General features: G+C 54.1%; 2 protein-coding genes across 2 annotated transcripts in view; one reads left to right on the top strand and one right to left on the bottom strand.

Moving 5' to 3' along the window:
• The first annotated feature begins 4,703 nt into the window (after positions 1 to 4,703).
• SLC48A1 (solute carrier family 48 member 1) lies at positions 4,704 to 11,847 on the top strand. The gene is made up of 3 exons (XM_087814697.1): positions 4,704 to 4,844; positions 9,920 to 10,087; positions 10,666 to 11,847. Exons 1-3 carry the CDS (start codon positions 4,709 to 4,711, stop codon positions 10,800 to 10,802), a joined length of 441 nt encoding a protein of 146 aa, XP_087670823.1. The 5' UTR covers positions 4,704 to 4,708; the 3' UTR covers positions 10,803 to 11,847.
• Positions 11,848 to 12,089: 242 nt separating this feature from the next.
• The window catches only part of HDAC7 (histone deacetylase 7), a 35,044-nt gene continuing 19,905 nt past the window's right edge, over positions 12,090 to 27,228 (bottom strand). Inside the window, exons 7-26 of the mRNA XM_087814696.1 lie at positions 27,022 to 27,147; positions 26,588 to 26,679; positions 26,310 to 26,420; positions 25,989 to 26,169; positions 25,605 to 25,801; positions 25,201 to 25,374; positions 23,780 to 23,999; positions 22,358 to 22,491; positions 22,076 to 22,196; positions 21,773 to 21,822; positions 20,421 to 20,528; positions 19,415 to 19,470; positions 19,191 to 19,278; positions 17,966 to 18,085; positions 17,633 to 17,730; positions 16,309 to 16,427; positions 15,926 to 16,059; positions 15,532 to 15,616; positions 14,162 to 14,300; positions 12,090 to 13,994 (exon numbers count right to left, since the gene is read on the bottom strand). Coding sequence (XP_087670822.1) covers positions 13,949 to 13,994; positions 14,162 to 14,300; positions 15,532 to 15,616; positions 15,926 to 16,059; positions 16,309 to 16,427; positions 17,633 to 17,730; positions 17,966 to 18,085; positions 19,191 to 19,278; positions 19,415 to 19,470; positions 20,421 to 20,528; positions 21,773 to 21,822; positions 22,076 to 22,196; positions 22,358 to 22,491; positions 23,780 to 23,999; positions 25,201 to 25,374; positions 25,605 to 25,801; positions 25,989 to 26,169; positions 26,310 to 26,420; positions 26,588 to 26,679; positions 27,022 to 27,147 — 2,399 coding nt within the window. The 3' untranslated portion in view covers positions 12,090 to 13,948. The remainder of the gene's footprint in view (positions 13,995 to 14,161; positions 14,301 to 15,531; positions 15,617 to 15,925; positions 16,060 to 16,308; positions 16,428 to 17,632; positions 17,731 to 17,965; positions 18,086 to 19,190; positions 19,279 to 19,414; positions 19,471 to 20,420; positions 20,529 to 21,772; positions 21,823 to 22,075; positions 22,197 to 22,357; positions 22,492 to 23,779; positions 24,000 to 25,200; positions 25,375 to 25,604; positions 25,802 to 25,988; positions 26,170 to 26,309; positions 26,421 to 26,587; positions 26,680 to 27,021; positions 27,148 to 27,228) is intronic.

The raw sequence follows: 27,228 nt of genomic DNA, 5'->3' as shown, positions 1-27,228 counted from the left end.
GCAAAACCTGCTAGGGTTTGGATTGTTATTTTTAAAGATCACACCAGCTGCTGGGTGGAGAATGGACTGAAGGGGAAAGAATGAGCAGAGGAAGACTAGTTAGGAGGCTGTTGCAGGAGGCAAATGGAAGTGATGATGATGGCTGGACTAGGGGGCTGGCAGGGGGTTGGAAAGAAAGGACAGGGCAGACCCGACTGTACTTGCTAATGAATTGGATGTCGGGGGTGAAGGAAAGGGAGAGCTCAGTAATGATGCCTCGGTTTGAGGCTGGAGCCGTAGAAAACAAGGACATGCCCCAGATGACATCCTGCTTCATAAAGATTCAAGAGCAGAGAGGAGGAAGCCCTGAGGCATCTTATCAACAGCAATATAGCTTAGTGGGGGTAACCTTGAGGTAGCGTTGTGGGAGAAGATATCTGTCTGGAATGTGCCTGCTTTGGGGGAGTGAGAAAGAAATGTCTTAGGAGGCAAGGTCCCTGCAGGTGGGTGTCAGGATTCTGTCTTAATATTGGTTGGAGCCCAATTCTAAAGTGACTTCAGAGGGATTGATAGTTCAGGCAGGTTAGCCACATAGATATGTTTACATGACCTGAAACGCAGTGAGGATGGTTTGGGATAATAAGGTTAGCTGCAGCAGACAACCCTGAAATCTCAGCGGCTAAGCCCAACAAAGGTGCGTTTCTCACTCTTGTTACAGTCTGATGAGGGGCTGGGGGGTGGAGGGAGTGATTCTGTTTCACTCATTCATTCATTCATTCATTCATTCATTCATTCAGGGGCCCTAGGCTCTTTCCATCATTTGGCACAGCTGTCTTCAACATGTGGCCTCTAAAATAATCACAGAATAGGAAGAGGGAATGGAGAATACATGGGAGGTTTTTATGGGTCCAGCCTGGTAATGGCACACATTGCTTCTGTTTTTATTCCATTGCTCAGAACTCCATCCCATGGCATCAATTTAACTGCAAGAAATCTGTGAAGTGTTCACAGTTCAAATTTAGTAGGCCATGTGCCAGAAGAAGAGCTGCTAATGGTGGGCATTAGTAGTCTCTGCTGTAGGCAGGGATCTGGCTGGCTGTCTTGGGGGCCGGGCAGGCAGAGGTATCTGTCTTAGGTTGGGATGGGAGTGTGCTTTCTGAAAGCGCTTTGGAAAGGAAGCTGATGTGGGAAGAACTGTATGCATGGTGCATGCCAGTGAGCTCACAGGTCCATAATCCTTCCATTTTTTTCCATTCTCATGATCTTTCTCCAGGTAAGAGCTCAATTAATTCACACCTTACCTCTGAAATAATGAGGAAATAATTATGTAACAGTAGCTTGGGCCCAGGTTGTACAAGAAGGTTAAGAGCAGGAGATCACTGTTCAATTCAGGGCACATGCCCAGGTTGTAGGCCTGATCCCCAGTTGCGGGCCTGCAGGAGGCAGCCGATCAATGACTCTCTCATCATTGATGTTTCTGTCTCTCTCTCTCCCTCTTCTTTCCTCTCTCTGAAATCAATAAAGACATATTTTTTAAAAAGTTAAAATTCAGCGAGTCACATATCAAAAACTCAATAGCCACATGTGAATACTACCATTTTGGAGAGCGCAGATACAGAAAATGTTTTTCTTGGCAGAAAGTTCTATCGAATAAGGGTCCCAGGGTCACAGAGTCAGTGGTAACCCTATCTGAGTATAAAATCCTTTGACAGTTAAGAAAAAGTTTCCACAATTAAAAAGTTACAGCCTGCTCTTAACCTTCTTGTACAACCTGAGCCCAAGCTACTGTTACATAATTATTTCCTCATTATTTTCTTGCACAATTTCATGTGCCAGCTTAACAAGTTTTCTCCCTACTCTCCAATGCTCCTAATATATCCACTTATAATATTTTTGCTCTCCTCCTTTCTGTCTTCCCAGCTAATTAATTCCTACCTGACCTTTAAGGTTCAAATAGCTTAAGTATCTCCTGAATCAGCTCCCTTGTTTCCATTCTCACTGCCTCAGCCTAAACCACCTTTCAGACTCCCCACTTCATCTCTTGCCATGGCAGCTGTTCTGCTGCTACTAATGATACTTGTGGATATTTACTGAGCACCTACTATGTGCCAGGCACTCTTCTAAGCACCACGTCCTCATCATAACACTTGAAGTAGATATCACTGCTGTCCCCACTTTACAGACAGGGAAACTAAAGCACGGGGAGGTAGAGGACTTGGTTTTTTGGTTTTGTATTTTTTATTTCAGAGAGAGGAAGGGAGCGGGAGAGAGAGATAGAAACATCATGTGCCCTGACCTCCTGGTTCATTACTGAGCTGCTCCAGCTGGGCGAGGACTTATTTCTCTACTTTCTAATCCTTCATAGGCATTTCACCCTCACACTATTACTCTGGCCACATTTCTAGAACACAGAAATGTTACTTTCTTCCCTGCCCTGGCTCCATATGGAGGGGGACAGCCTTCTTAGCAGAGCACTCAAAGTTCTTTATGTTCAGAATATTTCTAACTTCAAAACCCACCATTCTACCCTTAGACCACAAACTACTTACAGATTCCCAACCTGACATATTATTTCTGTCCTCTGTGCTGTCTGTATACATGTTTTTCCCACTGTCTGGAGTGTTATGCCAGCTGGCCAGCTCTGAAGCCATCCATGGCAGTGCACTCTGGACCTTGGGGCTGGCTCCCTCCTCTGACCATCAAGCTCTAACTCCATCAGCTGTTCCGGGAGGAGGGCTGGGTTTTGAGCTCACCACATTAAAATCACTTCTCATTTAAAAATATACTCCCAAGGTTCAACTATAAAGGGCCAGGAGTGGAATCTGGGGTCTTTTTAAAGAAACTCTCAGGCTATTCTGAAATGAGGCAAATGGGGTTTATTTACACTGCTTAAATCACTCATTTGGTAATTAATCATGTCCTGCCTAGATTTCATGTGCAGGATTATTATTTAATGCTTACCTTTCTTCACTCAAATTCACTTATTCAATAATTGTTTATTAAGGGGCTGTTATGTGCCAGGCACTCATCTAGGTGTTGGTGTGAACAAAAGTGGTACAGTCCCTGCTCACAGAGTTTAATTTCAGAAGGGTGTGGTTGTCAGAATAATGCCTCCCCTGGCCCCCAGGATCTGAATAATGCCCATGTCTGAATCCCCAGAACTTGTAAATATATTACTTTGCCCTGCCGGGCGTGGCTCAGCGGTTGAGCATCGATCTAGGATCCAGGAGACCAAGGTTTGATTCCGGTCAGGGCACATGCTGGGGTTGCGGGCTCCATCCCCAGTCAGGGACAGGTGGGAGGCAGCCGATCAATGACTCTCTCATCATTGATGTTTCTCTCTCTCTCTCTCCCTCTCCCTTCCTCTCTCTGAGATCAGTAAAGATATATATATATATATATATATATATATATATATATATATATATATATTATTTATTTACTTATTTTTAAAGTAAATATATCACTTTGCATGGCAAAAGAGATTTTGCTGATGTGATTAAGTTAAGGATTGTGACGAGGGAAAATTATTTTGGATTATCCAGATTCTTAATCATCAGTGTCCTTATAAGGGAAAAGAAGGAGGGAGCAGAGTCAGGGAGAGAGAAGGAGATGTGGCAACAGAAGCAGAGGTCAAAGTAATGTGATTTATTAGCTTGGAAGATGAAAGAAAAGGGCGGCGAGTCAAGGAATGTGGTTAGCTCTAGAGCTGGAAAAGGTAAGCAAGAGGGTTCTCCCCTTGAGCCTCCAGGAGGGCAGGCGTGCCATCCCTTTCACATTAGCCCAGTGAGTCTCATTTTGGGGTCTACAGAACTATAAGATTATAAACGTGTGTTATTTTGAGCCATTAAATTCGTGGTAATTTGCAGCAAAAAGAAATGAATGCAAAAAGTACAGGTTTCTTATGTGATAAGCCTCCCCCACTAGATTCTAAGTGCTTCCAGGGCTCTGTGTCAGGTCGGGTTTTTCCCCCAGCTCCCGGGGTAGGAAGCTGGACCTACAGTGGGAGTTCAGTGTAATATTCCTGCTATAGTTTCCAGCCTCTAGAATGCTGGAGGAGGAGGTGGTGTTTGGCAGGGATTTGGGGGTGGGGGATGGGGCGTGTGGAGATGAAAGGAGAGGGGGGCTGTCAGTGAGGGTGGGGTGATTAAGGTTAGAGGGTGACGGTGGCAGGGGTTGTCCAGCTTCAGCAGGAAGTACCTCCTGAAGGTGCTTGAAGAGTCTGGGAGGGAACCTGGCTGACAGGGGCAGGGTGGAAAGAATCATATTCACTGTGTACTTTCGTGTTCCTTAATTTTTTGTTTTAATTTTTAACGAGACATTTAAATCTCAAATTTTAAACAAGAATGCGCCTCCTATTCAGAGATTAAACTTTAAAAGCAGTCACCGCAGCTGCTTCTATAAACGTGTATTGCCTGGCCCCCCAAAGCCCAAATATCCTGAGACGGGAGGTCCGAGGGTAAGCCCGAGACCTGCCTTTCCCGCAGGTACCCCCTGTTGATCAGACTGCGCCACGGCCGCGCGGTGCCAGACTCTGGGCTCTCCGTGCGCGGCTGCGGGCGCGGGCGGCCTCCGGCCAGGGAGGGCGCTGTGCCGGCGGCGCGGGGGGCGGGGGGACGGGCCTGGGCGGAGCGCGGGGCGGCCGCCGGCTCCCGGCTCCGCTCGGGCTGCGGGCCCTGCACCTGTGACTCTCCGCCGCGCTCGCCCGCAAGCCCGGCTCCCGCAGCCCATGGCCCCGTCTCGCAGGCAGCTCGGCCTCCGCGCCGCCTATTCCGGCCTCAGCTCCGTGGCCGGCTTCTCTATCTTCCTCGTCTGGACGGTGGTCTACAGCCAGCCGGGGACAGCAGCTATGGGGGGACTCGCAGGTACCCCGGGGCGCCGGGGCCGGGTGCGGGGACGCGGGGAGGCGCGCTGTTCCCAAGGCTCGTGGCGGGCGGCACTCCCCCGGGGAGCGGGCGGGGTGCTTCCCCCAGGCCCCCGTTAGCAGCGCAGGCCTCTCGCGGCCCGAGCGTTCTCCGAGCCCCGGCGCAACCCCGGGCGCCGACGTCCGGCCGCTGAGGTTGGCACCAGCCTGCCTGCCGGGCCGCCGCCGCCGCCCGCGTTAGCTCGCGACCTCTGCCCGCTGCCCAGTGACAGCCTCCTCCCTGCGCCGCCGCTTCGCTCCCCCCCCCCGCCCCCGCGCTTCACGGGGCTAAGTGTGAGGACCCTCCAAACGCACACACCTGTTCTGGGGGTCCCGCCCCTTAAGCGCCTCTTCCTTGGGGGCTGGGTGAGGGCAGAGGAGTCAGTGGAAAGGAGGGCTGGGCGTTCCTGGGGAAGCCCACCTGCCTCCTCCTAGTGTGGCCCCCGCCCGGCAGAGTCCTCAGTGGAGACCTGGAGAGCACTCGAGGGATCTGATGGAAACAGGACATTTTGTTTCCGCCACCCTTGTGTGGCTCCGCCAATATCTGCTCGCCCGCCCTGGCCGCCCTTTCTCTGCCTCTGGGAGGTACCGAGAGGCAATTAGAGGGAGAGCGTCGGTGCGCTGGTGGAACCCGGCGCTCCCCAATGCTCTGCACTCGCTGTGCACCTTTTGGGCATGCCATTAACCTTTCTGTGTTGTAGAATTGGTGTGAAAATGAAACATGTTATTTCTACTTGCTGACTTTTTAAAAATGCTTTGTACGTGTGGGGCACTGTGTTAAACAATCTGCTTCCATCGTCTCATTTAATCTTTACATTAGTTCTGTGAAGGAGGCATTATTATTGTGCCCATGTTACAGGTAAGGCTTAAACTGAGGTTTCGAGTAAATAAATAGCTTGCCTGGGGTTACACAGCTACATGAAATAATATGTGTGGGAAAAGAACTTTGGGGAAAAAAATACATGTAAGGATAATGCTTTTACATATGATAGATAATCTTACACCATTACTAAAATCCTCTGCCCAAAGAGCCCTAAATGAACTAATGACAAATACCTAGATTTACTCATTGCTCCCCGAGCTTACTGAGAGCCATCCTGGATAGAGAAGGAACGAGATATGAGAGTTCTGCCTTATAAGAGGGGCATACATAGCCACAGCCTAAACAATGCCAAGCAGAGCACTGGGGAGTCACCAAAGAAGGGTGGTGGGTGCCCTGGCTGGGCTGCTCTCATGCCTGCCTGGATGCTCCACCACCTGTGGCTTTCTCTTCTTCCTGGGGGCAGCCAGGCCATCTCTGCTCACCTATCTACAGACCCCTGACTCTCCCTCCACCCCAGCATCTTCCCCATCTACCGTGTTTCTCCTGGTTTTCTTCTCCTTGCAGTTTTTTCCTGTTTCTTTTGAGCCCTGCTGCTTTTCCCTCAGAAAGGTGGTGTCTTCAGGCCAGCCCTATGGTTGTACTGATAAGACCTGAGGGGGGTGCAGTGCTGGTTAGGGGTGAGGAGGGAGGGGCATCCCCGGGATCAGAGCTGGGTTTGTTAGAGCCTGGCCTGGTGCAGTGAGCCCTAGCTAGCTTGGGCCCATGGATGCCTCCTGGGCCTCAAGTTTCCTCCTCTCTAAGGAGTGGGAGATGCCAGTGAAGGAGATGATCTCAGAGAACCCCCGTTCAAGTCTGAAATGTTGCCATTTTGTGTACTCTCTCATTCATCTCACAACTGCCTTCTGGTGACTTGGCAGTTGGAGGTCCTCTGGCTTATGTTTCAGGGAGTCCTGGGGTTCCCTCTGACCTAAACTCTCTCTGCCCTCTCTCCCTCACTGAGGGCTTCCCTCTGAGGCAGGCCAGCTGTGGAGTTGCCTGCAGGAAGAGCCACTAGGGCAGCAACCAGCAGGGTCAGGGTCCTGTTGCCTCCCTGACAGTCTGGCTTCGACAACCAGGAGGTGGCCATGGAAGAGCCAAAGCTACGTGGTGGTGGTGGTGGTGGTGTGGTGGTGGGGCGAGGGAGGGCTTGCCAGGCCAGGGCTACGCACGTGGGTTCTGAGAGTCTGTAGCCAGTCAGACTTCTTCCTCTTTTGGGGGTGATGCATCAGCGAATTTACTAACTTGTGAGCACCCCACTTCTGACTTGGCATTTCTCAGCTCAGAAACTGCCGAGTCACCAGAAGGCAGCCCTAGTGTGTTCCTTCTCCCTGAGTACCAGGCAGTGGCCAGTGGGGGTGTTGGTTTCGGGGGCAGGGTTAGCTGGAGTCCCTGGGTCCAGTGGGAAGAGCGTTCGTGGTGGAGATCCGCTCTTTCCCATCCTGGTGGCACCTGGGAAGAAGCTTGGAGGAAAGGCAGTTGCCGAAGAAATAGTTTTGCTGTGGGAATCCTTGGGAAACACACACACCCTTGCTCTACATCTAGGAGACAAGGAAAGAATAGAAAAGTTGCCCCAGGAACTAAATGGCTGTGTTCTTCCTATGAGAGCTGTGAGCGAGAGGAGCACTAGGCTCTGGGCCTTGCTTTTCCCCTGAGCCCTGAGTGGAGCAGGCTGTCTGCTCCTTGAAGCAGGTGGGGTGGAGTGAAGGGTGAGGTCTGGCATGGACATGCATCTGGTGGGCCCAGGGATCTGTCCAATCTGCCCTGAATTGTGTGGACCAGGCTCCTGGAGCCCACAATGCCCTAGGGAAAGGAGCGGGGCTAAAGGAAGTTGCCTCCTGCCTGAGGGGCCAGAGGGGGATCCTGCTCCTTCACTGAGCACCTTTGGGTAGAGTTGGTGGGGGACATCCTTCTTCCACAGAAAGTGGTGAGAGCCAGGGTGGGTGAGACTGAGCCTGCTTCCAGACTTGGCATGTGTTTATCTGGAGGTGAGGCCTGTGTGCAGGGGAAGTAAGAGGTGGGGAAGGTTGTGCCTGCTTATTAACAAAGGACTGGGCCCTGGAACACCCAAAATAGCCGTCATCCTTTTCCTCTGCTCAGCCCTTTTTGGCATGTGGGTATATGTGGGGGTGGGTGTTTTGGGGGCACCACTGGAGCATGGTCAGTGGACTAAGAGATGGCATTTCCATCGACCCCTAGTTGAGCATTTCCTAACCCAGAAATTGCTGAGTCACAGAGGAATTGCTCTGACCTTATTTTTCTCCTGAGCTAGCTTTCAGAATCTTTGAGTGGCAGATCTTAGAGCTCAGCTACTCTAGCCCCTCCGTGGCATATTAAGGAGACAGAGGGCAAGTGGGGCTGTCCCAGACAGGTGCCATTCTGACTGTTCCTCAAATGCACTCAGTGACAATAAGCCTCCTTCCTGGGTCCCTTTAAGAAACCACATGGCTCCCCCAAATAAACACTTAGGATGCATGTGAAGAGATAGACTCTGGGAAGCGTGGCTGGCACACAATCCAGATCGCTTAAGATGTGAGCTGAAGCTGTGGGATGCTCCTCTGTTCACCTATGGCCTGCTCCCACTTCCTCCTCAGCCTGGATGGAGAGATGCTTGTCGGGGCTCATCCTGATCTCTGGGGTGGAGGGACCCACGTTCCAGGCCCCCAGTTCCCTTGTAAGATTGGGGTGGGCAGGGGCAGGGCTGGGAGAGTGTTGGTGAAATAGGGTGGGAGGGGAAGCTGCGGGGGTTGGCGGGGCTGCACCCCCACTTGGGTGGAACCCTGGAGGCGCCAAGTTTCCTGGAACTTGCTGGCGGGATCTTTGGGCTTAACCATCTTTAGATTTGAAACACTGAGGCTGTGAAAGGTCACGAGTGGCACAACAGTGCCAGGCCCAGGCTTCCCGGCTTGCATTCTCGTGGCTTTAGTCCTGAGCCAGGCTGCCTAAATTGTGTCAACTTCTGAGCTGGTAACCAGAGCATAGCTCTGTGATGACACTCCTCTCTGCCTTTTGTGTTTCCTAACTTAAAAAATTATGAGATATTTTGGGCATCTGAAAAAGTATAGATGATTTAACAAACTCTCTTATACTTACCATCCAACCAAAGGAATAAAATATAGATTCAGTCACTCTTCCCACCCCCACCTCCTTATCAACTTCCCTTTCTTCTTTCTTGCCACAGATAACCAACCACTTTCCCCATCCAGATGGCCATCCTTCCTGTGCATGTGTGCACAGGTCTCCTGACTCCTAGGACCCTCGGCCTGTGTGGCACCAGGCTTGCAGCTAGCTCTGCCTCTTTCCTCCAGACCCTTGCCAATGGAATTGATATTTGTGCCACTCTTTAGGCTGAGCGGCAGGCACGGCCTGGCACAGAGGGCACTCATTGTATTGGCTGAGCAGCAGCTGGCATTGTAGGGGTAATGCCCAGCCAGGCCCAAAGAGTGGGCCCAGGAAAGGCTGGGGGCGTCTGGCCTGCCCTTTGCAGCAAACTGGAGGGAGTGACATGGAGTATGGCCACGAGCAAGAAGGTCTTGAAACTTTGAGGTTGTGGCCCCTGTGGGCCAGGTGGAGGAGCATCAGGGTGGAGGACTGCTTCCCACTTCTGTGGCCCTCAGGGTCAGCAGTGGGAAGTCCCTAGAAAAACAGGCTGGACTGTAGCTGTCCTCAAACTTTACAGCTACAGGACCCCTTCACACTCTAGATAAATAGTGAAACCCCAAGAAAATGTTTATATGGGTTATTTCTGTTGATATGTACCATATTAGAAAATTAAAACTGAGAACATTTTAAGTATTGTAAAGTAATATTAAAAATAACATTACATTAACTCAACATTTTGTATATGTGTGTATGAGGAAATAGTCATGTTTTCCAAAACAAAATTAGAGAGAATGGTATGGTTTTATATTTTTGCCAGTTTCTTTCCTGTGTGACTGAATAAAAGACAGATTCTTTTATCTGCTTTTGCAATCGGATCCTCGTGATATGACAGGCCCTGTAGCCTCAGAAAACTCCATTTCTTAGTCATGAGAAAATGAGACTGAAAAGACCAAATACCTTGGTATTATGCAAATAAGTCTGGCCTAGGGGACCGAAAGGGCCCTGGGATCCCTGGCTGGAGACAGGGAGGAGGAAGAGGGTTGGTGTCTATCCCTCTGACCAAGTCTGTCCCACAGGTGTGCTGGCACTTTGGGTCCTGGTGACGCACGTCATGTACATGCAAGATTACTGGAGGACCTGGCTCAAGGGGCTGCGTGGCTTCTTCTTCGTGGGTGTCCTCTTCTCGGCTGTCTCCATTGCCACCTTCTGCACCTTCCTCGTGCTGGCCATCACCCGACACCAGAGTGAGGGCTGATTCTGGAGGGGGGTGTGTGTGAGGGGGCCTTACAGCCAAGGGACTGAGCAGATCACTTAACCTCCCACGTCTGGGTTTTCTCACTGTTAAAGTGGGTTGAATGAGAGTTTCCATCCCCTGGGGTTGGAAGGGTTCGGTGAAATGTGTGGGAAGTGCTGAGCACAAAGCACACTGCTAGATAACTGAAGTACCATTTAGTGGGATGGGAGTGCCCCCTGGTGGCTGCAACCAGCAAGGAGCCAACAGCCCCTGCCCCTGCCCCTGCCCCTGCCCCTGCCCCTGCCCCTGCCCCTGCCCCTGCCCCTGCCCCTGCCCCTGCCCCTAGGAAATCTGATGCTCAAGCCTGTTGGAAGTAGCCTAGGGTAAAAGTGACAAAAGCAGAGTAGATGATACAGACCTGTCATGCCCATTGCCTGCAGATCCTGAAATGTCACACTCAAAGTCTCTGTGGGATTGGTTCAGCCTTTAGTGTAGGTTGGGGAGGGGTGGCCCCCGGGCTTGTGGGATGGGAGCTGGGAAAGAGGGTAAGGCCCTCTAGAGTCACAACCCGGCTCCTCCCCCCTGCAGGCCTCACAGACCCCAACAGCTACTACCTGTCCTGCGTCTGGAGCTTCATTGCCTTCAAGTGGGCCTTCCTGCTCAGCCTCTATGCCCACCGCTACCGGGCTGACTTTGCTGACATCAGCATCCTCAGCGATTTCTGACCCGGGGGGTGAGGTCTCTGCAACCTGGGGTCCTCAGGACCTGGACTCAACTTCTGAGACATCAGGTGGGACTGTCCCACCCCTGCAGTACCCCAGAACTATGGCAGAAAATACACAGCAGGAAGACTTTGGTCTCCAGGGAAGGTGTTCTGTCCACTTTAGGGGAGACCTGGGTATGGTGGAAAGGGGTCCTGCCCTGTTGCTCCTCATTAGCCTGGCTGGAGGGAAGCTTTTCAAGTGGATCTATTTTCTTAGCACCCAGTGAGGAATCTTTGTAAGCAGGGCCAGGGGCAAAGAGGCCTTGACCTATGCCTGAGGGCAGGTGGTTTGGTCCCTGCTGCCCCAGTAACTCTCCCTCAGGCCAGACTGGAAACCTGGGAAGGTCAGGTCAAGTGAAGTGACTCTAGCAGAGGCCTCATTCCCCAAATCCAGCATCTCATCCTATTGTTACCCCAAGAGTCTTGGGAACTTGGGCAGAGAATTCAGTATCCCTGTTCCACCCAGAGCTGGTCTCCCATGAGTGTGCTAGTCAGTCATCTCCTTCACCACCCAAGTCCTCCCTCTTACGCGCACCACACACCAGAGCAGTACTCCCCAAATGAAGTCAGACTAAGGATCTTGGGGAAGGTTCTCCTACCCCCAGAAGGGCTTGAGTAGGGGGCAGCATGGTGTAGGCAGAAAGGACCCCTCAGACCTGTGCCTAAGCACCTCCAGCCCTGCATTTCCACTCTGCCTTCTCACACCTGCCCCGGTCACACCCTGATCACCGGAACACCCCGCTCTATGAGATGCCCCACCGACTCCTGCCCCTTACCTAGAGCTTGTATCTTTTTTATCTCCCTTTTGAAAGATAAACCTGCTTTCTGCCCATACACTGGCCCAAGGGCTCACCTGACTCGGGAGGGAAGGGGCTACTGGTACATGTGTCGTTTTATGTTAGGTTGCCATTTTGCACGGTCTACCCCTTTCCTACCTGTGTCCACCTCCTCAGCTCTTTGCCTTATCTGTGTCACTGTCACTTTAGCAGAATACAGCGACTCTTTGTATCAAACAGTCTCTGGTTGTTTCTTGAGGGAAGGGGTGAGAGCAGTGGCGGGAAGGCTGGTGGTGCTGGGTCTCGTTATCTCATGAAGCCATTTCTTTAGCTCACCATGTGCCCTGGTGGGCAGGGAGAGTTTGGTGTCTCAGGGGCTGGAGACCCTCTCCCTCTGGTCCCCTTGCCATAGGGGAACCTACTGGCTTGGCTGTCCTTCTCTGGTTCTCAGCACACCCTGGCCAGGGTGAGGATGCCCATGAATACAGCCTCAACCACCCCTATGGGATTTAGTGTCTGTCAACTAAGAGGTCAGAACAGATGGGAAGGGAGATAAACCCACGTCCCTTCATACTCTCCCAGGCTGCGAGGGCTTGGGGCCAGGTCTGAGGCAATGAGGCTCTACTCTTGCTGGCTGGAGAAGCCAGGCCCACTCAAAACCATGGAGAACAGGCACTGGCAGCCCTGGCACTATTGTCTCTGCTCACACTGGATGAGCTTGTCCGGGCCTGTGGCCTCACCCATTCTCTCTGAGGTTCAGTATACACTTAAGAAGTCATGGTGCATTATAGCAGGAACCGTAAACAGTGTCTATTTCTGGAGCCTTTAACTGGTAAACAGAGGCCGTAAAAGGTGACATGACATACCTGATCTTCCAGCTGGGACTGGAACCAGGTAAGTCTGATTCTCAACTCTCTGGGGATGCGTTAGTGAGCCAGGTCTGAGTGACTGTATATCCCCTATACTCCCACACTGGGCCCTCTGTCTATGGACTCAGCCCAAAGCTGCCGCCTCTTTATTACCCCAGGTGGGGCAGGCAGGGGCAGCTAGGGCGTGTCAGAATGGATTCTTCCTGCAGGGCAGCTGCCACAAAGGGCAAGGAGCTGGAGGGGGGCTGGTCCCTTCTCCACAGCAAAATCAGATGCACGCTGTGCTATGGAGCTGTGTGCCCACTGCACACCCCATCCCGTCACGTGCACCTTTAAAGCAAATAAAACATTTATTCAGATTTTTTTCCTTTTTTTTTTTTTCCTCTTTTTTACAAAAACATGCATACATACACAGGGTATGGTAGTCCTAGGGAAGATGCGCGCACACACACACTCACACACTCATTCACACACACACTCAAATACTTTCCTTCTTGGCTCTGGGCCGGGACCCCAGAAGCCTTGACTTTGCCATGGCAGCCTCCCCTCCCTCCCTTATGTCTTGTATCTAGTCTCCCACCCCCTTTCCCCTCAGCCAAGCTAGTCCTATGTGGGGCAGGAGTCAGAGCTGGGGTGGGGAAGACCCCAGAAAGAGAATACTCCTGGAGGGGGCAGTGACCAAGGGATCCCTGGGGGTCACACTGTGCTTCTGAGGGGAGATGAGGGTTTGGCACCATTGGATCAGGAAGCACAGAACTCCAAAAGCACCCGTCTCCTCCACCAGGGCACTGAGATGGTTGACGTAGGGTGGCCTCTGGCAGGGGCAGGCACCAGAGGGGAGGCCTAGGGATGACTGCTCCTGAGGGAGCTTTGTCTCACTGCCCAGTGGTGGTGGCGGGGGGTTGGGGTGGCTTCCATAGTCATTTGAGTAAACAGGCAAGAGGAGGGACTCCCCCTGTACTCAGGGATATAGGACCCCTTGGCTCCTCCTATCCGCTCCCCAACCCCCACTCCAGCCCTCAGAGCCTAGGAAGGGCTACCCTGGCTGAGGCCAAGTTCACATTTCTGTGTGGAGCCTGGGGCTGTGTGCAAAGTCCGGGGTCTGCAGCGCCAAGAATAGTGGTTACAGGTAGGCCCAACTGAGCCAGTCCTCCTCTGTGCAGTCCTGAGGAATGGGGGCCCAGCAGGGGCCTGGACCCCACAGGGGCAGACTCTGTTCTTGGAAGAGCCCTACTGGGGCCTGGCCCGCTGCCCTGCCTGCCTCCTCAGGGTCCTCTTTGCTCCCTATCTTAGACCCAGGGGCCTTCTCAGGTTCCTTGGGGTGACTATCAAGGGGCTGTTCTCTGGCCACGACTACCTGCCCAGAGGATCTCCGAAGATCCCAGGAACAGGTACTATTGCCAGAGATAAGAAGAGAACCAGGTCTGAAGTGCAGGGTAGGCCGGCAGAACTGTTCCAAAGCCTTAGAGATTCATAGGTTCTTCCTCTTCCACCAGCTGCTCTGAGGGCCTGGGGGAGGACAAGCATGGGGTTGCTGGAGGGCCAGCTGCAGAAAGGGCCTCAGCCCACCTTCCCAGGAAGACTAAGAAGGCTGGGGTGGCTATGCCAGAATCTGGGATCCTCATGTTGGGAGGGCCCAAGGGGTAGAAAGGCTGCGGCTGGGGGTCTGACATTACCTGTCTTCAGCCAGGATGCCCACGGAGAGGGATGCCAGTGCAGTCACTGCCTCCACTTCTTCTGTGTCGGCTCCTGGCACCCTGGGCACCCAGGACTCTGGACAGGAAGCTAGGCGCTGCATGCAGCCCCAGTATTTACCTGGGACAAGAAGGCAAGTCAGAAAGGGTTGGGGAAAACAAGTCGTCCAGCATGCCTCACCACATATCCTAGACTGATACTGAGACTGCATATCTCGGGCCAGGGTCCAAGAGTAGCAGGCGGGTTCTCAATCCGGGGCCAGTCCTCTCACCTACTTCTACCCTCGACACAATGCCTTCCTCAACTTGGCCTCCCCAGTCCTAACAAGGTGAGCAGAGCAGATTTAGCATGGGTATGAGGTGGCCTTGTAGGTGCCCAAGCTATTCTCCCACCCCTTTGGCTGAAAAGTTGCCTCTGGCCTATTCCCATAGGTGCAGGGTTCCTAAGAGCGCTGATGGGGCCCACTTTTACAGACAGGGACTGTATCAGAAAGACCTCACAGATCCCGACCCTGGTCTCCCAGAGCACAGGGTTCCACTCACATCAGCCCCAAGCAAGGTCAATCCAGCACACAGGACAGGAGCAGGTGGGAAGAGGGAAGGGCACAGCATGGGGAGAGCTGACCGTCCTCATGGCTGCTCTGCATGGCCATCGGCAAGCCACTCACCACCCAGGACTCCCACGGGGACATGCCTACCCTGCCTACTGTTGTGAGAAGTGAAGTTGGGAACATGCCCAGAGCCTGGCCCAGCGTGAGGCCTCTGTACAGAGTCCCAGCAGCGTCTTTATGTTACCTACACTTCCCCATTGAGCCCCAGATATGAGGAAATCTAATTCATTCATTTTTGTGCCCCTAGCATGGATCATGGGTCTTTACACAAAGTGCTCCACAGATGCTGAGTTGAAGTTGAAAATTTAAAGTGCTTTCCAAATGTGGGATTGTTCTAAGACCCAGCCCCCAAAGCGGGCAGAGCTCCCGAGACCCTTGCGGCCAGGACTGAGGGTCAATACGGGAACCAGCACTTTTAGCAAGCGAGGCCTGAGTGTAACTGTTCGCCTGGCCCTGGCCTACAGCTGTGACTGGAGATGGGTGGTCAGTCCTGCCTTGAAGAGGCCACTGTCGGTGGTCCCTGCTAGGTCCCTCTGGGGGGCTCTGAGGGTATGCACACCTGGGTGGCTGCCCTACCATTCCAGCTGAGGTAACTTATAGGAAACCTACTCCTGACCAGCCCCAGGGTTCTTGGCCTGGCCTGGCTGGCAGTGGAAGTTCTGGGGTCTGGGTCACTGGGGATAGCACCCCTGAGGTTCTCCCAAGTCTGGGGTCAGCAGGGTGTCCTCTCTCCACACTCACTGTGCACCCGGATCACAGCTTCCAGAGAGCGGATGGCGTTGAGGTTGGGTTTCTGTTTCCAGCCTTCTTCTGAGAGGGGATCCACCTACGGAAGAAAACAGTACATCAATAACGTCTCGGACACCCATAGCCCAGCTCTCTCCCACCCCAAGGGCCCTGGCTTTCTGGTCACAAATAGGCATGTGCTTCTGGCTCTGCCTAGGGCAGGAGGTGCTGCCTCCAGACCTCACCTGGGGAAGAGGCAGCATTCTCTCTGTCCCCTTCATTCTAGACCTGGCTACCCCCGCCCTGTGAGCCCTCATGGAGGCACCCCCATTTGTCTCCTCTTTGGGGCAGTCCTGGGAGAGCCACGCTCCTTGTCCCACAGAGGCATGGATGGAGGTGAGCGGCTCACCTTGTTACCCAGAAGAGCGGCCACACAGGCCTCGGAGGCGTCACAGATGGCTGTGAGGTCATGGCCACCCTCCAAGGCCAGCACCACCGCACCTCCTGCCAAGCTCATCAGCTGCTGCGTCATGTACCCAAAACCTGGAAGGTTGGTGGGGAGCAATGGGAGGGAGTAGGGGTGGAGGAGAGGTGGACCCCCTCTACCTATTGTCCTGTTATGTCCCTGCTTGCTTCATGAGAGAGGACCCTGGGCTGTACTAGGCTAGGAGAACCCAGGGAGTTCCAGGGCCAGCTGCCACGCCCCCATCCTCACACTGATGGTCCTGGCCAGACACGGTCACCTTCCCCTCCCAGCCTAGCCCTCAGTCCCCTAGGCTGGGCCCTCCTTACATTTGGCGGAAACATGGTAGCCACCCAGTGGGGCTGGGTGACCCTCGGCAGCATCAAACCCAGCCGACACCAGAACCAGGTCCGGAGAGAACTCCTGGGCGATGGGCATCACGACTATCCTGTGAGGGTACGGAAGGAGGGCTCACCACACTGTAGGGCTGCTGGGACAGAGGCAGGGGCCCTGCCTGGTGCCGGCCCTCTCCGCCAACTTGACTATGGGGCACCCTACTCTTAAGACTCAAGACACCCCACCTCTCAGAAGGATTAGTGGATCCCTCTGACTTCCTTGACCTTGGCTGGCCACTATGTCCCTGGCACAGCCTAAAGACTCAGCCATCGAGTGTGCTTAACCGGTGTAAGACAGGAAGGAGCCAAGGATGGGGTACCAAAGGGAATGAAAGAGGAGTATGTGTGTTGTGTGTATATAGAGGGCAGTGGGCAGAGTCACAGAAAAGGGACAGTCACTAAGCCTCAGGGACTAGAAATATTCGGTATTTAGTTGCCACCCATTCTGGACTGAGTTGACCACACCTTGCCATTCACCACCTAAGAGCTGTCCAGGGTGACCAGACTCAGATCCTGGGCTACTCAGATCTACTCTCTCCCTCCTCCTTGGCCCCTGCCCACGCTCCAGCTGCCTCCCTCCATCCCTGACCCACTTCTAGGGTCCATTCTGGTGTCTTTCAAGGCCCTGGGCTATGGGCACACAGATGCCAGGAACTCAGTCCAGGGCTCCTACAGAATTAGCTCTCATGGAAAATATCCCAGAAAAATATTTGGAGAACTACCTCCAGGGTTCCTTTTCCCATATGGAGTAGTGGGACCCCCAAAATGAAATACGTAGGGCTCCTGAACAGAGCCCAAAGCTGTTCTTTTAGAATAGCTTTTCTTAAGCAACTCCCCCAATATGGACATCTGCTTTCCTTCCCTCTTTCTCCACAATTTAAGTTTCTCATCTTCTGCACTAAGCCCGCCTCTTCCAGGCAGCCTTCTTTGACTGAATGTGGCTGCTCTGCTCACTCCACTTACCCTGACTGTCTCCCAGCACTCAGTTCAACATTGGCTCTTGGTAGCATGTGACTTTATAAAGCACCCTTTATAAAGCACTTTTTCATTCTGTTTCCTGTCTTCACATTGGAACTAGAGGCTACCAGAGGCCAGTGTAATAGTGCCTCATTCTGGGGCTGGCTTACAATGTCTGGTAATTGAATGAGGACAGGCTGACAGACCAACTGATTGCCTCCAACCTGGTGCTGTTGGGAAAAAGGGCAGCAGAGGGTGGCCTTGATGGGCCAGGCCTCCTCTGGGCCCCCAGAGCACTTACCTGAAGGCAGCCAGGTACTCAGGATCCCCCATTGGGGGATCCAGACCTCCAGCCCAGGCCACATTGATATTGAAGCCCTCACCACTACCAGTTCCCACCTGGAAAACAGGACACAAGAGAGGCATGAGGAGAGTAGAGTCCCAGGAGAGAAGTCCCAGGATGCTAGTGCTGCAAGACCAGCTCATACACCCCCTTCACTTCAGATGCAGAAACTGAGATCAGAGAGGCTAAACAATCTACCCAGGATCACACAGCTAGTTGGGACACAGGCAGAGTAAGGGTCACAAGGGAGAGTCAGTGGGGCTGGAAGGGGTAGACCCAACATGTGGTTACCTCATCCACAGCCCCACTGCCCGGGAAGAAGTTGCCATTGTCATGGCGATGCAGGGAGATGTAGAGCACATTGGGGTCCTGGTAGAAGGTCTGCTGGGTGCCGTTGCCATGGTGAACATCCTGTGTGGGAGATGGGCAGTGGATTATAGAAGGTCTGAAAGCAGAGAGATGGAGACTGGAGCAGGTTGGAAGAGTCAGTGACTATTCTGAGGGTCAGGACCCTAGACTTTGGGTGAGGAAACTGGGGTCTCTAGAGCTAAACTGTTGAGTGGCCCCAAATAATCCACGGGCCTTCTAAGCCTCAGTCTCTCCATGTATGTATAGATGTGTATACAGCATGCTGAATGGGGGTGGCTATAATATAAAAAGGGGAAGAGGCATGCCAATGGCAGGTCTGACAGTGAGAGAGAGTGTGGAAATGGATTAGAGGAGGAGGGGGAAGAGTCCAGGATTACACATGTCAGAAACCCTCATCCAAGGTCATGGAATGATGCGGGTGATCAGAGACCAAGCTCAGTTAGAGAGAGGCAGGTACACGAGGCCCAACGCTGTCCATCCTAGGAAAAGCTGTGGCTCTGCACTTGGTAACTCACAGGACCCTGAGTGGGTGCAAGTGTGGAAAGCTCCTCCACTGTCCTCAGCTTCTGCATAGGAATGTCCCATTCATAGGTATCAATGCAGAGTGGGGTAGCTTAGTAGTTAGATGCATGTGAGAGCTAACCATCTGGCTTCAAATCCCAGTCTCAGGACGGACTAGGTATGTGGCTGTGTGCAAGTTACTTAACCTCTCTGTGCCCACTTTCTTTATCTGAAAACCAGGTTATCGTTAGGAATAAATACGTCATATGTAAAATCCATCAGTGCCTGGATGCAATTAGTGGAATGTTAGTGTTATCTGCTGTTATTGTTATTGTCACTACCTATAGGGGAAATGCAGAAATTAGATCTGCAGAAAGAAGCCAATAGAGGCCAAAAGACAGCACTCAAATGGCTCCTCCCATTGTGGGAGTCTGTTATGCCTAAAGGCCTTTCCACACACCATCTCCTCTGGGCGTCCCAACAGCCCCCATGACGTGTTATCTTCACCCACATTTTACAGAAGGGGAAAACTGAGGCTCAGGAGGCCAATGCAGAACTAGGACATGAAACCACATTTTCTGACTCCAGGCTCAGGGCTCTTTCCACAGGGCTCTTGGGTCTGAAGGGGCTACGCACTGGGACCTACCCAGTCCACAATGAGGATCCTGCTGGCCTTGCCCTGCTGTTGCAGCTGCCGGCAGGCGATGGCCACCGAGTTGAAGAAGCAGAAGCCCCTGAAAGGAGGAAAGAGAGGTCCTGACACCCCATTCCTTCCCGTGCCTCCACCTCTCCAGCCACCCCTCTCCACCAGCTCCTGGCCTGGCCCAGCCCCAGAAGTCTCACCCCACCCAGGCCTTCCCCGGGCCTTACATGGCTGTGGAGTGGTCTGCATGGTGTCCAGGGGGCCGAACCACAGCAAAACCATTCTGGAAACAGAAAGAATGCTTATCTACCAAACTGCCAGCCCTCTGACCCCATCTCCATAAACCTGCCTCCAACTCCAGGCTCCTCCCAGAGCCAGGATGGGTCAGAAGGGCCACGGTATTCGGCCCCCAGGCTGGGCATCCTCTGCTTTCAGGCTGGACATGAACACAGAACCCCCTGCCCTGAATGTGTCCTGGCTGTTAGCACTTTGTAATAACAACAGCTGTCTGTTGGACCAAAACTACGTGCCTGGCACTGTGCTAAGCTCTTTATAAACACTGGATTTCATCCTCACAACAACTCTCTGAGGTAAATGTTATCTAATCCTCACAACATCTCCATAAGATAAACATTATTATTGTCTCTTGCTTACAGACAGGAGAAATCTGAAACTTAGGCGGGTTAAGCAACTTGTGCCTGGTTGTAAACGGTGGAGCCAGGATTTTAAACCCAGGGCTATGCCCTTAACTGCAAAGACCCACCAAGGGGATATGATACTGGGGACACTGTGACCACCTTGGGCTGAGTTCCTAAACAATGAGGGGATGGGTAGACCTCAGGACAAGCTCCTGTAAGATGCCCAGCCCAGAGCACCAACCCAATTTATAAAACTTCAGTGAAGAACAATCCGCCAGTGCTCAGAGGTCCAGAGACACTTGTAACCTGCCTACAGTCACACACTGGGTCTGTGTTAAACAATCCTGGATGCTCATGGGTTTGCATCTCTTAGAGACGAAAGGTCCAGGGTCACAGTGGCTGGACTCTCTATCAAGTAACATGAACCTAGGGTTCAAATCTCATTTTGGTCCCCAGAGCTCTCAATTTCCCTTCCAAAACCCTGTGGCGCTATCCAAGAGAATTGAGGTGTCCGGGGTTCTGGCTCTGGAGTTCCCTGCTGCCCCATCCTGCTACCTCCTCCAGGGCTTGCCCACCTTCGACCCATATCTCCTACCTTTAGCTCGCGGGAAGCCACTTTGAAGGCCAGATCAGTTACGCTGCCAGCGGCCCAGCGGGCTGCATTGGAGGAGTGCAACTCATTCCAGATGGTGTCGGTATCCACCTGTGGGGGCCAGAGTCAGGGCCCGCATCATCCAAGGCTTCCCACAGGAGCCAGGGCCCATGGGTGGTGCCCACCCCATGGCCAGGACCCCAGGGGCAGGGAGCTGGGCAGACAGTGCTGCCTCCCCAGTGCCCCACCGCCCAAAGGCAAGGCCTCCTGTATCCCCCAGTCCCAGCATGACGTCTCCTTCCCAGCTTCAGTCCATATCACCAGCCCATATCTGGCCAGCACTCTGCTGGCGGCATCGCACCTGCCTCCCCGGTCAGAGGAGGGGGCATGGCGTTACCTGGGCGGGACTTGGGGTTTGGGCCGGGAGGGGGTTTTAAGCCCCAGCTGGCTCTGCTCAGGTCGGAGCTCGAGGGGCCGTCTGCACCACTGTCTTCCACTCAGGGCCCCTAGCCCAGGCTGGGAGGCCCCCCAAACCCAGTCCCTGGGCCTCAAGGCTAGGGAGGGGCCGGGGGGCATGATGGGGAGATGGGGAGGGCGAGGCTGACCAAGAGAGGCGAGCAAGGCAGAGAGAGTCTCAAGAGGCTGGAGAAAGAGAGAGAGACAGAGAGACAGAGGGAGAGGAGGGAGGAGAAAACAGAAGCAAAAACAGTTGGAAAAATCAGAAAGTGGCAAGAAATGGGAAGTTGTGAATAGGGTGCTGACTGGCTCCCAACAGTCCCCCCAGCTATAGCTCCCATTTCCCTCCAGAACTAGGCCTCCATCCCCTGCTCCACACACCTGGCTGGGACACCTGCAGGGACTTTTCTAGGTAAGGAGAGCACTGCTAGGGAGGCAGGAAGCCCCCCCAAGCAAGGTGAGGAGGGAGGAAGGAAAGCTGGGGAGCGGGAAGGCAGTGCCTGAGTCTCCAAGGACACTGGAGGCACCCCACAGTCCCAGCCCAGGCAGCCCAACTCTGCCTGGAGGCTCACTCCAGTGGAATGGCCAGTCCCAACCCCTGGGTTCTTATGAAGGGAGATGATCTTGGCCCCACTCTTTGAGCCTCACTCAACATTTACCAAGCACCTTCTAGGTGCAAGGCACAGGGCTCCACACTCAGGAGACACTGGTGGGCTGAGGACACACCTGTCCACAAGAGGCTTCTAGCCAGCAGAGGGGCATTATGGGAAAACCCCTGGCCCACTGGGTCTGGCAGAACCACAAGAACAAGCAGGCAGGGCCTGGGCCTGGGGGAATGGAAAGGAGCAGATCTGAGAGCCTGTGGCAATGCCTGCTCAAAACTCCCAAGGAACACTTACCCCAACCCCACCACAGGGCAGCATCACAAACATCCGCTGTGCCAGGAGCCCTGTGGAGAGAGGCCCGGTGTATGAGCCAAATCCTTTCAGCTTCTGGCCTGGCCAGGAAGCAAGGAGGCCCTAAAAAGAGGGCTAGACAAGTGCACAGGTGAGGGGGTGGGCAGCAGAGGGACCAGGGGCAGCGTGGGGATGTTGAGGGTGCTGGAGGGACAGGCTGGGCAGAGCTGGGACAAGAGACCGGGGATGGGTGGGCTAGGGGAGCCAGGGGAGGTATATGGGCCCCAGATACCACTGGGCACCTACTTGTCAGCTTCCCGTTGTCCAGTTTGAGGCGGCTGAGAGGGTTGGTGCCGTAGAGGAGCACGTGTCGCTCAGAGTGCACCGACTGTAGCTCCTCCAGGGAGGCCTTCCGGCCCCGGAGACACTGAGGAAAGGCCCACAGAGCTCCTGAGGCCCTGCCTGCCCCTCCCCTACCATTACCACCACCTTGCCTACCCCTTCGTCTCATGCTGGCTCCAGAGCCTCTTCCCCCTTCCCTCCCGTTGCTCTTTCCTCGCGATTCCACAGCCCACCCCGCCTCCTCACCTCGCACTGGCCTCGGAGCCCCCGCTCCTGCAGCCGGGACCAGATGCTCTGGATGCGGCCCGCGTGCTCTGGATGCCTACTGTTGTCTCCACAGGAGCACTGGTGCTTCAGCATGACTGAGTCGTACACCAACCCTGGTGGGAGCAGGGGTGAGGGTGGAGATGGTCAGAGCCAGGGTCCCAGGGAGTCCCCAGTGCCGCCCTCCCCCATATGGGAAGGGGCTTGACACACACACCCCATACCCCATCCCGAACCTTGGCCTCTCACACAATCTCACACCCCTGGCTGCTCACCCAGGCAGCCTTGCCACCTCACACACACACCAGCATAGTCCCAGCCAACACGAATGCTACGACTGCTATGCAACCACTGCTTCCTGACACACTGACCCTCATCATGTGGCGCAGTACCTCACCATGACATCAAGAACTCAGAGCCTAACCAGGGAGGCCTGAGGCTGGGGTCTCACACTGGATATTTTGACTCAAATAGGGGGAGCAAGAGAAAGAATCCTCAGAAACCCCAAACACAGGAGCTGGGAAGCCCACAGTGACACTGAGCCATGTGACGTGACAGATGCAGTTTGGGAAGTGACTTTCAGCCAGGGGAGGGCCCTGTGCACTGCCTGTAGGATGGTCCCTTTCACAAGTCTCAGGGCATCGGGGTCTTCGAAATGCTCACGTGACTGGTCCAGGGATGCCACTCCTTGAGAGTGATCCTTGGAAAACAGTCCCAGGGATGAGTGAAGATTTAGGTACAAGGAAATTCAAATGAGGAAAAACGAGTAACTAACTGCCCAACCAGTAAGAAATCTTTAAGTAAAAATAAAATACTATGACAAAATACTATAAAAACCTCATTTCTGAAGATTGCTTATATCACAAAATATTCATAATATGTTAACTGAATAAAGCAGGGCACAATGTGTCTACGATAAATATGGGGTTGTACGTGTACATACGGCTGGAACAAAGACAATACAGCAGCATTTAAGAGTGGCTGCCTCTGGGTGGCGGGATACTAATTGGAGATTTTTATTCTATTTTTATGCTTTTCTCAAAACTTCTAAAATGCTTTTGAGCTCTTTTTATAAGCAGAGCAAAAACAATAAGTGTCCTTTTTTTTTTTAAAGGCCTGAACTAGTTGTCAGGAGATCCTGACAATTCCTAGCCTGGCCTGACTGCCAGCTTGCTATCTGACCACAAGCTTATCACCTTAGATTTCCTGAGCCTGGTCTTTTCGTGTGTAAAATGAGAACCACCACCTACTCCCCCACTTCATGGATACCGTGTGGCTCTAACAAGACCAAGAAAGTGTTCTGTGGCCTTGTCCTGAGTGGTACCATGACGCAGACATGGACTTGTGCGCGAGCCTCTGTGGTCTCAACCCCTTCCTCCTGCCCCGCTCTAACCCAAGTCTTACCTGTGGTGAAGGGCAGGGTCCTGGTGGGGGCCTCTGAGCTGGGCAGGACACGGGCCTGGCTGGGGGGCTCCGGGGTTGGCAGTGAGGCAGGCGCGGCTGGGGATGACTGAGTCCTCGACAAGGGCCGGTGACCACCCTGGGCCAGGGAAAACAGCACAGAATCCCTAGTGCCTACCCGGGAGAGCCGCCCGGCCAGTCGCTGCTGCTCCCAGAGGAACACCTGCGGGACACAGGGGGCCTCAGTCTCCAGGTTCTCAGGATTCAGCTCCATGTGTTTCTGCCCAAGGTCTCGGAAACCTCCATATGGGCCCCCTTTCCGGAGGGATTCTAGTATGCCTCTAGTCTTGCCTCCCAGCCAGCCTCTGGCCTTTGACTCTAAGCTCCCTATCCCCACCAGTCCACCAAAGGTCTATACCCCAGAAGTAACCAGTCCATTCCCCCAGAGCTCCCTGAGCCCTCAGAACTCCAAAACCAGAACCCAGGAGAGAGATCTCAGGCCCAGCTCTGACCAAGATCTCGTCTCCAAGGACTGTGCAACTGCCCAAGGACAGGGACCTGGGTGAGCCAGTGCACATGTGGGGACTGTTAGCATATCCTATGGACCTACTTCATATTTATGAAGGAAATCCTAACCTCTAGCACCTCAGAAAGTTACCTTAATTGGAGACAGGGTCTTTACAGAGGTAACCAAGTTAGCATGAGGTCACTAGAGTGAGCCTTAAACCAACATGACTCTTGTCCTTAGAAAGGAGGAATTTGGACACAGACATGGATGGAAGAAAGACACTGTGAGGATCCAGGGAGAAGACAGCCATCTTCAAGCTGAGGAGAGAGACCTGGAACAGCTCCTTTCCTCACAGCTCTCAGAAGGAACCAACCCTGTCAACACCTTGACTTCAGACTTTCAGCCTCCAGAACTGAGGCAATAAATGTCTGTTGCTTAAGATGCCCAGTTTGTAGTACTTGTTACAGCAGCCCTAGCAAACTTACCCCATAGCTTGACTCACATGGTAAGAGCGCTCTGGTTGAAGCTCTTGAGCCTGGCTCTGCCCCACACTTCCTGCCCTAACCACCTTCCTACAAACAGTACAATTGGTCATAGGGAGAAGTACTAGGGTAGGAGCGTGTATGACTCCATGAGAGGCTAGCGCCACTGCTGGACAAGGGACATGCTTCACCCTGAGCCTGGCAGGCTGCTGGAGTGCGCATGTAAGTGTGTGTCCACAGGCATGTATGCCCCCATGTGAGTATGTGTGTGTGGGCAGGTGTGTGTTTTTGCACCTCAGTGTGGCTCTGGCAGGACAACCATGGGTCTCAGAGCTATTCCCTGCACTAATGTCCTATCTCCCTCCCTTCCATCTATGCCAGGCCCCAGAGTCAACTGACTATACCTTCCGAGAAGTACTTGGGGACTGCCATACCTGCTGGTGCTGCTGGAGAGGAATAGGGCCTCTGGCTTCATGCTGCCCATGGCTCGACTCCCTGTGTTCCAGGCTGTCATCCCCCAGTGGCCCCACTCCCCCACCATCTGTCTCCAAGTCCTCAGCCGAGGGTATCTGCCTCAGTCGGGGCTTCTCACTTGGCTTGGCTGACCTCTGGGAAGGGAAGATGCCAGCTAAGAAGCCATACTGGAGTGTGGGATATGGGGTGGGATGTGGTGAGCCAGGCGGCCATTTATCTGGCTGGGACTCCAGTGGCCCCCAGGAACCACGCCCTCACTCTGGCCCTCCAGATCCCTGCCCTTCCAAAGCCTCCCTTCTTCTTTCAGCCCCCATGGGCCCAGTTAAGCAACCCCTCACCACCTCCCCTACCCAGTTGCCCTCACCTTGATCAGCTGGACGTGAGGACTGTGCCGCTCCAGGCGGGGCTGCAGGGGGCCCAGTGATGGGGGGGCGGTGGCGCTTGGGGGCAAAGGCTCTGAGCGGGTCCGGCTCAGTGGCCGATGGAGGCCTGACCCAGAGAGCCGCTCGGTGGTCAGTAAGGACTGGGCAAAGTGGAAGGGCAGGGGCCCAAGCCCGGGCACTAGAAAGAACGTGGTGGGGGGGCATAAGGAGGGAACCATGGGGATGAATGGAAAGAAGCAAGGGTGTGGGTGGGGGGCAGGGGCTCAGCAGGGAGGTGCACAGAAAGACAGGGAGCAGAAGAGGGGACAGGCCCTTACCAGGATACAGGGATCCACCCCTTCCCCTACAGTAGTAGCAGGACTCACCAGTCAGCAGGGGGGCGTGAGAAACTGAGGGGTCCAGGAGGAGAATGGGCTGTAGGCGAGAGGTCAAGGCACCCCCAGCCTCGGGCTCCAGGCCATGGGGCAGGAAGAGGGGAGCATGGGGGCTCCCTAGGACTGGCCCCCGAGGGCCCAGAGTTGGATGGGTCCTGCGGTCACCATCAGCCTGGGGGAGAGGTGAGGAGGAATCACAGGGGAGCAGGTTCCAGCAGAGGGAACAGTGAAGGTGATGGGGTGAGGCAGCAGGAGAAAGGAGTGAAGGAAGCTGGGGAGCTTGGCATGGGGGAGGGCGCCTCAGCCACTCACCCTGGCAGGGGCGGGCAGCCCCAATGTGATTGCGGGCAGCAAGGATACTGTCGGCAAGGCGAACGGGGCCAGAGAGGTCTCCTGCCTCCGCAGCCGCTGGCCCAAGAGCGCCTGCCATGGGGAGCAGGGCAGGGGTCACTGGTCCCAGACCTCCACCCCTGGATATGCCTTCCCCAGAATACCCAACCCCAGAAGCCCCAGCCTGGTCAGGGCCACTTGCTGAGAGCAAGGCTGAGCCTCAGAACTGCCCCCAGAGAGTCCAGCCAGCAAGGCCTTACCTCTGAGCCCAGGATGGGGTTGGGGCCATGCTCGCTGTCATTGGGAGAGCTGCACCCTGACGCAGGTGTGCTGCTACTACTGGGGGAGGAGTCTGAGGGTGGGAGAAAGCGAGGAACAGTCAGAGGCCAGGTAGTAGCCAGTAGCCACGAAGGTGACCTCTGCTATCTGCTTTCCTCCTAGAAGGGCAGGAAGAAGGCAGGCTACCACCAGTCTCCAGGGCCTTTGGACACTTTAAGGCACCTCTTCTAGGCAGAAGTCAGCTTAACCAGCAGAGCCGGGGCTGGCTTTCAGCCCCAACTCACCCCCTGGCCAGTGGGTAGGAAAAACCCTGTACAACCACCCACAATAACCCTGAGGAAGGGCCCTATCTGGGTAGGACCTGACCCAAGAGGACAAGATCAGTCACCCCTGTCCATGCTATGCAGGTCCTCACCTCCAAGGGTTTCTGCAGGCCGCCGCCGCAGACTGGGCGGGGCGCTCTCCTTCCTGAGCAGTGGATTCTTCCTCCGCTCCATGGACTTCTTGGGCTTGTAGCGCAGCTTCAGGTTGGGCTCAGAGACTGTGGGAGCACCAGCATTACTTGGCCCTACACCCACCCTCCTCCTTTCTGCTCCTTAGCCCCAGTAATTCCATGTTCAAG

This window comes from Miniopterus natalensis, chromosome 2, assembly GCF_054644295.1.
Source record: "Miniopterus natalensis isolate mMinNat1 chromosome 2, mMinNat1.hap1, whole genome shotgun sequence".
Lineage (NCBI taxonomy): Eukaryota > Metazoa > Chordata > Mammalia > Chiroptera > Miniopteridae > Miniopterus > Miniopterus natalensis.
Note: the sequence above shows the minus strand (reverse complement) of the source record. Positions and strands in the feature narration are given on the sequence as shown.

Bases quoted from the DNA above. Each gene is read 5' to 3' on its own strand.
- SLC48A1 (XM_087814697.1), top strand. From the start codon at position 4,709: ATGGCCCCGTCTCGCAGGCAGCTCGGCCTCCGCGCCGCCTATTCCGGC. The intron at 4,845-9,919 runs GTACCCCGGGGC...TCTGTCCCACAG, and splicing joins AGCTATGGGGGGACTCGCAG to GTGTGCTGGCACTTTGGGTC. The intron at 10,088-10,665 runs GTGAGGGCTGAT...TCCCCCCTGCAG, and splicing joins GGCCATCACCCGACACCAGA to GCCTCACAGACCCCAACAGC.